General features: G+C 33.0%; 1 protein-coding gene and 1 pseudogene across 16 annotated transcripts in view; one reads left to right on the top strand and one right to left on the bottom strand.

Moving 5' to 3' along the window:
• The window catches only part of HERC1 (HECT and RLD domain containing E3 ubiquitin protein ligase family member 1), a 163,095-nt gene that overhangs the window by 109,056 nt on the left and 41,827 nt on the right, over positions 1 to 12,212 (bottom strand). For all 16 annotated transcript variants that reach the window (XM_039865348.1, XM_039865346.1, XM_039865356.1 and 13 more), the window contains 9 exons: positions 11,738 to 11,932; positions 10,629 to 10,940; positions 8,572 to 8,668; positions 7,842 to 7,985; positions 6,628 to 6,755; positions 4,950 to 5,094; positions 4,678 to 4,849; positions 2,701 to 2,835; positions 2,212 to 2,377 (listed from right to left, as the gene is read on the bottom strand). In XM_039865348.1, coding sequence (XP_039721282.1) covers positions 2,212 to 2,377; positions 2,701 to 2,835; positions 4,678 to 4,849; positions 4,950 to 5,094; positions 6,628 to 6,755; positions 7,842 to 7,985; positions 8,572 to 8,668; positions 10,629 to 10,940; positions 11,738 to 11,932 — 1,494 coding nt within the window. The remainder of the gene's footprint in view (positions 1 to 2,211; positions 2,378 to 2,700; positions 2,836 to 4,677; positions 4,850 to 4,949; positions 5,095 to 6,627; positions 6,756 to 7,841; positions 7,986 to 8,571; positions 8,669 to 10,628; positions 10,941 to 11,737; positions 11,933 to 12,212) is intronic.
• LOC120604641 (uncharacterized) lies at positions 4,034 to 4,152 on the top strand (annotated as a pseudogene).

The raw sequence follows: 12,212 nt of genomic DNA, 5'->3' as shown, positions 1-12,212 counted from the left end.
GAAACACAAAACACAACAGTAACAGTGATTGCTGCAAACAGATAAATTACTAGTAGTTTTAGGAATAAGAGGAACAAAAATAGCCCTTACCAGAAAAAGCCTTATACATATCCTGGGAGAATCCATCCCTTAAGGGCTTTCCTTAGAGTAGCTACCAAAGGGACTCAAGAAATAAACAAAAAATGCTAAAGATAATTTTTTAAAGTTTACTTTCCTTATTTTATTACAGTACTTTTCAACCTCTTAAAAAATATATACTACTTAATTCCTTATAAATATTAAATCCTCAAAGTACCCATTCACCATCAGGTTAATATTAATACACCTTCTACCTGCATCTCAGGGAAATGTGCCTCTAGCTGAAAAATCACTGTATCTTTTTTGTTTACTGACATTAATTCACATGTCATACAATTCACCTTTTGAAAGTATACAATTCAGCGGTTTTTAGTACAGAGTTGTGCAACCATCACCACTGTCTAATTTCAGAAAATTGTCATTGCCTCAAAACCCTGTGCCCATTAGCAGTCACCACCCCCCGCATCTCTCCCTTCCCCAAACCTGACAACCAACTAATCTGCTTTGTTTCTATGAATTTGCTACTCTTAACATTTATAAATATGGACTCATACAATATGTGAACTTTTGTGTCTGGCTTCTCTTTCATTTGGCATAAAATTTAATAACCAATGCCACCCCATAAAATTTATATGGTTCGGTCATGTATGTAGCATTTGTCTGTACTTCATTCCTTTTTATGGCTGAATAATATTACATTGTATGGACATGCCACATTTGTTAATCCATTCATTAGTTGACAGACATTTGTTTGTTTCCACGTTTTGGCTCTTATAAATAATACTGCTATAAACATTCATGTACATGTTTTTGCATGGACATATGTTTTCAATTCCCTTGGGTATAGACCGAGGTGTGAAACTGGGGGCATTATATGGTAATTCTGTGTTTAACTATTTAAAGAATTACCTGTTTTACAAAGCAGCTGCACCATTTTACATTTCCACCAGCAATGTATGAGGGTTCTAATTTCTCTACATTCTTACTATAACGCTTGCCAATGCTAGTCTTTTTTAATATGATCATTTAGTGGGTATGAAACAGTATCTCATGATTTTGACTTGCATTTCCCTAATGACTAATAACATAGAACGTTTTTTCATGTGTTTATTGGCCATATGTATATCTTCCTTGGAGACATGTATGCTCATTAAAAATATTTTTTTTTACTGTTGAGTTGTAAGAATCCTTTTCATATTCTGAAAACTAGAAGATCATCAGACATGATTTACAAATATTTATCCCATTAGGGGAACTGTATTTTTATTTTCTTGATAATGTCCTCTCAAGCATAAATGTTTTTAATTTTGATGAAGTCCAATTTACCTCTTTTTCCTTTGGTTGCTTGTGCTTTCGTTGCCATATCTAAGAAACCAGTGCCTAATCCAAGGTCATAAAGATAATGGATGAGTGAATGAGCAAAATGTGACATACACATACAACAGCTTTAAAAAGGAAGGAAATACTGCCATATGCTACATGGATGAAACTTGAGGACATTATGCCAAATGAAATAAGCCAGTCACAAAAGGACAAACAGTGTATGATTCCACTTACATAACACAGAGTATCAAAATCATAGAGACAAAAAGTATAATGGTGGTTGCCAGAGGCAGATGGGGGAAAAAGGGAGTTACTGTTCAATGGATATAGAATTTCAATTTTATAAAACGAAAAGAGTTATGGAGATGGATGGTGACAGTTGTACAACATTCTGAATGTATTTACTACTACTGAACTATACACTTAAAATAGTTAAGATGGTAAATTTTATAGATACTTCACAATAATAAAAAATAAAACTGGGTCCTTGTATTCAGAAATTTATCTTCTGGTGGAAAAAGACAGGCATATTTGTAAGTAGACAACTACAATACAATGTGATACAATGAGAAAATAGATGAGAGAAACCTAACCTGGCAGGACAGCAGGGAATAAAAGGTTTCTCAGTAACAGCATCTGACTTTTATCTTAAAGTATTAGTCAATCAAAAACATTTATTCTCACCATGAACAAAGGAGCAGGAAAAAGAACATCCAATTGAAGTTTTCCAAAAGACAGCTGAATTTATGAGCTACAACCTCAGGGAAAGATGTGGCTGGAGATTCAGATTCATGAGCCCTATACTCTTACCTCTTGGATTTCATCTGGAACAGTTGAGTCCATCAGTCTGAAGAGCAAATTTCGAAGTGGACCTGCCTGTCTCCCAAGAATGCTGGTAGCTACCCCTCCCGCAAGTGCAAGAGCAAGGTGATTTGAAAGCAGCTTCAGGCATAGCTTGAGAAAATTGTGGTGTTCCCTGAAACCAAATAATCTGCTGTAAGCTTCTGGAACATAAAAGAACATGTGCTTTCCAGTTTTGGTAACTTTTTTTCTCTTTAAAAATTTTGTCAAAGTCTGAGCAACAGTAACTTTTTTAAAATGTGGTTTGTGAAATTATGGATAACTCTCCCAAAAGGTTATTATCAACAAGTACCTAAGTTTAGCTCTTTTTTAGACTATAAAGAAGTTTCACAAAATTGAGGGAAAATCAAACAAGAATAGTAAGTCAAAACTAAAAATGAACAATAGACATATGTACACACGTGCGCATACACACAAATATACATGTATATAACATACCTTGATGAAGGGAAAGGGAGTGGGGGAATCTCACTGTTTATTTTATCACAGTATCTTTCAAGAAAAGAACGTAGGTGTGAGAAAGTACTCTCTTCAAGATCTACACAATAAGGTCTGTGCCATGCAACAACTTGTCTAGAAAAAAAGCATAAGAAAATCATGAAACAGCCTTAACATGAAATTTTCATATATGATCAAAAAACAAAAACTAAACCATTTTAAAGCTGAAAGATTTCAACAAGATATACAGAAGATCTTCCTGATTATGAAGGTGATAAAATCCTTCATTTTAGCAACTGAGGAAAACTAAGAATTTGTCATCCCTAGAGTTCTTCAAGAAGAAATCATATAAACGTCACTATTTTCAAAGGTTTGGATATTCACTCGACTGAACGCAAAGGGCTAAGCCACATGGATCTACTATAGTCCCTTCTGGTTCTAAAGGTCCATAAAATGCATATTTCATATTAAGAAAATAGCCTAACTCTACAGAGTGATATACTGACATCTATTAAAAGAAAAACTGAAAATTCTTGTAAAGATTTTCAAGATCTTAGGAATCAAACATGTACATATAAACTGGGAAGTTGCAAATTTAAAAATACTAACAGCAAATTATTTATATTCAATTTATTATATTTTGGCACTTGTTTTGAACGGTAATTACCTATAAATGTTTTAACTGGTTAGAATGTCATAATAAACTCCACCTGACTCAAAGATTTAGAATGCAAACACAGTTGACCCTTGAAGAACCAAGACATTGGAGGAACTGATCTCCTACCCCCAGAGCAGTTGAAAATCCACATAAAGCTTTTGAATCCCCAAAAACTTAACTCTAGTCGGTCCCTCAGTATCTGCAGGGGATTAGTTCCAGGATGCCCCACTATATCCAAATACGCAGATGTTCAAGCCCCTTATACAAAATGGCATAGAAAAATGCAACAGTTCGGCCTCTGCTTCCACAGATTCCCAAAAGCAGATTGAAAATACATGCTATTTTCAATCTGCAGTTGCTTGAATCTGTGAATGTGAAACCCACAGATACAAAGGGTCAGCTATTTATTTACTGAAAAAAATACATATAGAAGTGAACTAACACAGTGCAAACCAATGTTGTTCAAGGGGCAACAGCATAATACAGTCTAAGTTGTAAAGTAGCCCACGTGCATCTGCAAATACCTGCAACAACCCTCAAATTCCTTAAAATTCGATCTCCTAATATTGGCTAAAAATCACCTACCTGATTATCTAAAAAGATCTGATTACCACTTTAAAGAAAAAGCTAAATTTCTGCAAAAAGTAATTTCTTTATTAAAAGTATGGCCACTAAATCTATGGCCATGCTACCCTGAACAAGCCCGATCCCATCTGATATTGGAAGCTAAGCAGGGTCGGGCCTGGTTAGTACTTGGATGGGAGACCACCTAGAAAGACCAGGCGCTGTAGGCATAAAAAATAAAAAAATAAGAGATTGTAAGCTGACAAGGTCTTTGCAATCTGTGAGGTCAATCTGTGAGGTTGCCTCGCCTAAAACAACAAAAAAAAAAAATTAAAAAAATAATAATAAAAGTATGTAACACTGTTTCTCCCCAAAAATCTACCAGATAAAGGGCATTGAGGCTAATCAACTATTTGAATCAATAAAGCCTAGTTTTAACTTTATTTAACTTCTTCTTGATATGTAGACATTTAATTTTTAAAATCAGTTACCTGGAGACAGAGAAGGAATTCAAAATGTTTAGAAGACACTTAAGAAAATATCTGAAATACAGGGTATAACTTCGTGTTTATAAAACATACCTAACCTCAACATGCAAATTGAAAGAAACCTAGATGTCATTTCTATGATAGCAAAAAATCAATACTAGAAGTGTTTAGAAGGGCATTTTATGAACAAAGTATGGTTATTTCTGTTTTTACTGATGTTTCTGCTGTTATAAAAGCACAACATTTTTTAAATGTGGGCACTCATACCTGTCCCTAGGAAGAGCAGTCCATGCCAAACTATGTGACGTCCCAGCGGAGATCTGCTGAATAGCTATGCCATCTAAGCCACTCACTTTCTTTGGTTTAGTAATAGGACCTGTGGAATTTCCTTGGCCACATTGCCCCATTGAATTATTGCCCCAGGCATAAACCTCATTATCTAAAACCAAAACACAAAGAAAAGAAAAGCCCAACTTAAATGTATTATTTTTCTGGAAGGTGACAGTTAATACGATTTCTTTAAAAACAGATGACTTTACCATGAGAAAGAGCCAAACAATGACTGTCTCCAATAGAAATATCAACTATTCTTGTGGCAGCCAGTTCTTCAATGAGCTTGGGTCTCAAAGCAGTAGCTTCTGAAGAACCACAACCTAGACAAGCACCACAGCCCCAAGCATACACCTGAAACAAACAAATACACTACACATAAGATCCCAAGGTATTAGGAATAAATACCATAAACAGTGTGGTTTGATACTACATAATGACTTTCTGTTAAAAATATTTACTGTTTTGATTATTTTAAAGATTTTCATAGTGATTTATTTTGCTGTTTTTAAACATTCATTGTACAGGCAAAAAGCTGAGCTGAAAAGAAAAATAATTGTTCACAGAAAAAATGGAATAATCTTCTGAGAGATTCTTCCAAAGCCACTAATTGGCTTGCATTATGTTATATTTGCCCAATCTCAGCAGCTTGGAAATACTGTTGCTATCTTAAAAATTCTCCTTTAAATGTTTCTCACTCTAAAGGTGTCAACAAATATTTCTTGGTTTATTAGACCGAGGTGTGATCATATAAAATAAATTATACAAATTACAAAACTTAAGTTTATAATTTAAAAACTACCTCACTTCATTGTTATAAAAAATTTAATTACCACTTACAAAGAAGGCTAAAAAAAGGTTTTATAAAACCATCTTAATACAAAGAACAGGGGGCTGAGGGCAGATTTATTTGGGTCACAAAGGCCAGGTCAGAAAATCTGGTTCCTTCTCAGATATTCTACTTCTTCAAACAGGAGAAAATATTTCATTTCAGTAGACTGCCTTTAAAATGTATTTTTTTGAGAACGACAGGTATTACAAATCAAAACCACAATGAGATATCTATTCACCCCTGTTAGAATGACTATTATCAAGATGACAAGTAATAACAAGAGAGGTTATGGGGAAAAAGGAACCCTCATATACCGCTGGTGGGAATGTAAATTGGTACAGCCACTATGGAAAACAGCATGAAGATTCCTCAAAAAATTAAGAATAGAATTACCATATGATCCAGCAATCTCTCTTCTGGGTATCTACCCCAAAAATTTGAAAGTATTTATCTGTAAAGATATATACACCCCAATGTTCACTACAGCATTATTCATGGTGGCCAAGACAATGGAAACAACCAAAGTGTCCTCTGATAGATGAATGGATAAAGATGTGGTACACATATACAATTGAATATTACTCAGCCATAAGAAAAGATGAAATACTACCATTTGCAACAGCATGAACAGATCTTGAGATTATCATGCTAAGCAAAATAAGTCATGAAGAAAAAGTTGAGAACCATATAATTTTACTTATATATGGGATATAAAACTGAAAGCAACAAAAGAACAAGACAAAAACTCATAGACACAGACAACAGTTTAGTGGTTACCAGAGAAAAGAGGAGGGTGGAAGTAGATAAGGGTCAAACATATTACAGAAAAAGATTTAGGTGGTGAATACATAATGCAATATATATATATGACACATTATACTGTATACTTGAAACCTGTTATTATTTTATTAACCAATGTCACCCCAGTAAATTTAATTAAATAAATAAATATAATGTATTTTTTAACTTTAAAATTTAAATGCAATTGTTACTTTTTATCACCTCCTCCTCGGAAACACCCAAATAAGCCTTTTATGCTCATCCCTTAGCCCTACCTGTCCTGTTGAGGTCAAAGCAAGCGAAGACTGGCTCCCAGCACAAACTTTGCGAATGAACATTCCTTGTAAAGCTTCAATAACTTTAGGTTTATACACTCTGTTGGTATCACCATGGCCAAGTTTGCCTAGAAAAACAAACACATTTAAATTAAACTTGTTTTAAAAAATCTCTACTCTTTTTCTAAGTATTTAAGTTGATAACTAATATTAATCTTTCTATCATTAACCTGACAGATATGGAAAGCTCTAAGTTTCTGATAGCAGAGGATGTTAACAAATTAATGTTTCTGTTTACAGGAAAAAAACAAACAACAACCAATACCCTTCTGAATCTTAATTTTAAGCAATTAAAACCCCTATAAGAGAGATATGGAAAACTATTTTTCTGTCTTTCCTTTAATGGTAATATTTCTAACATAAAATTTGCTGATATAATAAGCAGGGCCTACATTAAAATGTATATGAATATAATTGTTTTTAATTTTTGAAAAGATTTAATAGCCCATGAAATAGAAGACTTAGCCAATCACTAAAGAAAAAAAGCAAATGGCCAACACACATAAATTCAACATTACGAAGAATCAAGAAAATACAAATTAAATGCTGCCGTTTTTACTACTGAAATTACTTTTTAAATTATCTTCATTTTAATACCCAGTATTGTCGAGGAATATGGGGAAGGCAGCAGTCTCACATTGCTGGTAAGAGTGACTAAGTAAGGTAGGCAAAGATTTAGTCATTCATTGTATTGTTTTTAATACTGAAAAAAAGTTGGAAACTGTGTAGATACTCAACAATAAACTAGTTTTATAAGTTGTGCTACAATCACATGAAAATATTTTGAGTCATTTAAAAGAAAAATGAAGAGAGCTATGCTTATTGACATAGAAAGATATTCTTAAAATAGTATTAGATAAAAAACAGTAGGTTATAAAATAATACCTATGGTAAATACAGGACCGCTTTGGTTTTTAAAGACATCTATGTAGAAATATATGTATAAATTGTGTAAATGCACATAGAGTTAGATATCTATGAAAATTTTAACAAAAATTTTACAGCAACCATTTGTAGAAATAGCTCATTTTAGGTTTTTAAATTTCTGCTGTCTGTATTGGGTTTTTCTACAACAGGCATATATAACTGAAAAATAATTTTTAAAATTTCAAGGAAAAAACGTCAAAACTATCAATAAATAATTCTTTACATACCATTGTCTCCTCCTCCAAAAGACCATACAGTTCTCCCATCTTTAGATAAAGCAATAGTATGTGAACTGCCGCAAGAAACCTCTCCTACATTGCTAATGTCTTTTACTAAAGTTGGAATGTTACGGCTATTACTGTCACCGTGACCTTGGATAAAACACATAGAACAAAAAAGAAATAATGTTAACTGTTTTTCTTTAGGCCATTACTTCACAGGTAGAATACACATTAAAAGTTAATAACAGAATTGAGGTATTTTTAAGTGCACTTAAATATATGAAAAACAGAATCATTTCTAACATCTCATTATCCAATCTTCTAGGTTGCCCCCAAACTAAGGGACCCAGTCCTTTCAATAAATCATTAGATCATTCTATTTATGCTCCTCTAACAGCACTTACCTAATGCTATCTAGTATCATGTTCATATAGATTTAATTTTACTATCTACTAGATTACATACTTCAGGATCATGATGGTATCTTTTTTTCTCCCTGAAATCCTTAGTGCCTCCTTATAGTACACACTCTGTAACTACGTGTTAGATTTAATTAAATTTTAAATTTCAGCACCAGAATCTAGGTATTCTCTATATAAACTTATCTTCCTCTGAACTTAAAACTAATGAAATATATGACAGTTTCTGGCCTATTAATTCTAGTTTCAGTCCTTCTCAGTAATCATTATTATTTCTATTTTTCTGTGAGAATAATTTCCATTTTTAAAAATCTTACCTAATCTTCCAAAGTCTCCTTCACCCCATGTGTATAATTCACCATCTTCTGTGACAGCAGCACTATGTCTGTATCCAGCTGACACACAAACAACTACCTGCATTGCACACACAGTGAATTTGATGAACACAAAGATGCTAAAACGTATAATTCATATTTGATCTTACATACAGAGATTTCAGAGATCCTAATAATCATAACTTATCCAGGAATTGCCATGTATAGTTGTAGAGGACGTGCCCAGGACAAGAGTACCTGGCTAAAGGGTCAAGAAAGTGCTGAAATACAGCCTATGTGCCATGTGCTCTATGTTTGCCAAGTCATGTACCCTGGATTCCATCTAGAGGAGAGGACAACTTTTCTTAATTTACTTAAAGGCACTGTGAAGGCTAGTAGCCCCTCACCTCCAAATACATCAATCTAACCACTTTTAAGAATATTATGTCACCAATCAAGTCAAAGAGTTGGGAGGGATTTAAACACTAATGGGAAAAAGAAAAAATTTTTAAATATAATGTTAACATAAAACCTGTAATCTTTGCTAATCAAAAAAAACCTCATTGCATCATAGAGATAACACTCAGAAACACACTGACCATAACCAACACAGAAAGATCTAAGCAGAATTTAAGCTTATATTAATTAAACTCCTGACAGTATTTCTTTACCCTCAATTAGCTACAGAGTTGATTAACAGAATCAGGGGAATAAGGGTATATAACGACATAACTTGGGGGCCACTCTATCTTTTCATTGACTACTGAAAAAAGAAACAGAAAAAATGTCTATGATAATAACTCCATGCCTTTTCAATTTCTAGTCTCTTCAACCTCAAAAATTAGAACTCACTTTAGAAAATTCAAAATTTAGATTCAATTAAAAATACTGAGCACTTAATACACTTCTAAATAATATATTAAGAACTACTAAAATTTTTATCTGTAAATTATTAATTTACTTTTTAGGAGATCTTTCCTTCATGACATTCATACAAGTTAATTTTAATTGGCAATGTTTCCATTACAAAATAGAACATTAAAATGATTATAAGAAAGTTAAAAAGAACTGAAATTAAGAAGGTGCTACAAAGACTAGGAAAATACAACTTCAAATATTTGTCTGAAGTTCTATAGAGGCCATATTCAACATCTTAACAAGAATCCCCTGATGCTCTCAAGTGGAATGTACCGCGGCTCATTGCTTTGGGGTTGATATCTAAGTTAAAATACTGAAAGGTATAATAAAGTAAAATTGAATTGATTAGCCAAACTTGTCAGACAATCTTCCATGAAGGAAAAGTATCTCACTTGTAATCCTGGTATAAAATTAAAACTTCAAAAGATTTTTATATAAGAAAACTTTCATGGAAGAATGAAATCTTAAAATGGAGGAACCCATACAACCGCATGTAAGTTTAGAAAAATATCTTCACTTCTTTAAAGAAAGGTAAAATAGAAATAAGAAGAAATCTAAATTCATTTTCTAATGGTGCCAATTATTTGTGTGTGACCTTGGGCAAGTTACTTAACCCTCTAAATGCCTCATTTAAGTTTCTGTTAAAATGCCATCTCCTCCAAGAGAACCAACTCTCTGACCTCATTATGTAATACCACAACCTGTCCAAGTTAATATCTATAACAACTCTCAACTTTCTTCTTTACTATTCTTTAACACCATGTTATCTCTTGTTTATTTATTTCTTATTTCTATCCCACAGATTAAAGCTCCATGAGAGCAAGGATCTTGTCTGTTCTGTTCACTGCCCTATGTCTAATGCCTAAAACACAGCCTGGCACTTGAAAGGTGCGAAATGAACATTCGTTGAATGGATTATTTTGCTTCTTTATCTGTGAAATGAGAAAATAATCAATTTAACAAGGTTGCTGTAAGAATTAAAATAATATTTATAAGTGTTTTGTAAACCATAAAGCAGATATACAAAAGAGAAGCTGGGGGAAGGACAACTTCAGAGAGAACAAATCAAAATCTGAAAGATACTGTCAATTATAGCACCAAGTGCATCTAATTATTTTTAAATCCAAAAAGAAAGCACATACCTTTCCCTGCAGAGGGCCCTGAATGAGTTTGGGATATTTCTGTGTTGAACTATTTCCATGACCCAGTTTCCCATAGTCACCATCTCCCCAACTGAAGACTTCTCCTTCTGTTGTAAAAGCTAAAGTGTGACCGTCAGATCCTTTAGAAGATGAAACCTTTTTAATTGACCTGTGAGGCTCGAATGTTAACTTTTTTAAAGTAGACTGATTATTAGAATCTCCAAGGCCCAGTCTCCCATAGCTGCCTTTACCACAAGCTCTGACAGAGCCATCCGTAGAAATGACAAAAGTGCAGTATTGTCCAGCTTCAATCTATAAGCAAACAAAAAGAACTGTAAATATAAAATGCTCCTATGAGAATCAAAGTATAATATTTCAGGCTGGTTTTACCAAAGAAACTCAAAGGAAGTCTTTTAAAGCAGAACAAGGCATAAATCTCCACAGGGATTTAAAAGTACATAGAAAAATTAAGAAAACTATTACTGGCTTTTTCATGTTCATTTTATTGTTAAGCTCAAATTAGTATATATTTTATCTTTTCAGGTCATCGGCCTGGTCATGGTTCAAGGAAACAACAAAGTAAAATGTTTTAACCCGCTCCTATAATTGGTGATGAGCAAGAAATAAAATACATATTTTCCAACAAACTCTTTAGGGTTCATTATGGCAAGAACCATATAAAATATATTCTAAACTCATTTTAAGAAATGTTTTAGAGAAAATAATAAAATAAAAAGTTCTAGCTTGGTTAAATGGTAGCTACAAATGTTAAAAAGTGATCGTAATAAGAAAATGCCAAAGGGAAAATTCTAATTTTTAATTGTCTTATTTGCCATTTGTGTCGAATATAATGGTAAATATTTTCTCATTCATAATTCTTTTTAAAAATCCAGATCCCAAATTAATTTTTTGAAACTTGCTAACAGTGCTAGGGAAATGGGGAACTAAAAATATTTTTTTCTATTAAAATGAAAACACTGACAGTATGGTATAGAAAAAATGTAGATAAGAAACAATCAAGAATCATCACTCATTTAAAAAACACTCAACATTATTTAAAGCAAACCCTGCCATCATCTATCAATTTGTAAGAAATGCAGAGAACTCACAGTCTGAGCATCAGAGAAACTGGGAGCCAGTTTGGGCTGTAATATTTTCTCTTGTGTGCCTTCTACCAACTGATGGCTGCTGTTGCTCCCCCAAACATAAACCTCACAGGTTTCTGAGACAATGGGAGCATCACCAGTCTGAATGCTATCTGGGCTAGCACATGTTCTTGAGTAATCAGAAGCCATTCTGCAAACCTATTAAAATTAAAAACATAAAAGAAATAGTCAAGAGATTTTTTAAATAGACATTTTTATAAATATTCTCTGAAATCACTGTTGACTTCCCTTCTAAAACTCTTAACTGCTCGAATAATCTAACAACACATTCAACCTTAAACATAGATGGCTATACTATAAACTATTGTAGAATAAACCACTAAAAGATACTAAAAAAAGATGGCAAAAACGGAGAGATGGAGACACACAATCAAACCTTTTTCACTAAAAATTTTATTACTTCACAAAACAGCATTAT

Source organism: Pteropus medius, unplaced genomic scaffold (genome assembly GCF_902729225.1).
Source record: "Pteropus medius unplaced genomic scaffold, Ma_sr-lr_union100, whole genome shotgun sequence".
NCBI lineage: Eukaryota > Metazoa > Chordata > Mammalia > Chiroptera > Pteropodidae > Pteropus > Pteropus medius.
Note: the sequence above shows the minus strand (reverse complement) of the source record. Positions and strands in the feature narration are given on the sequence as shown.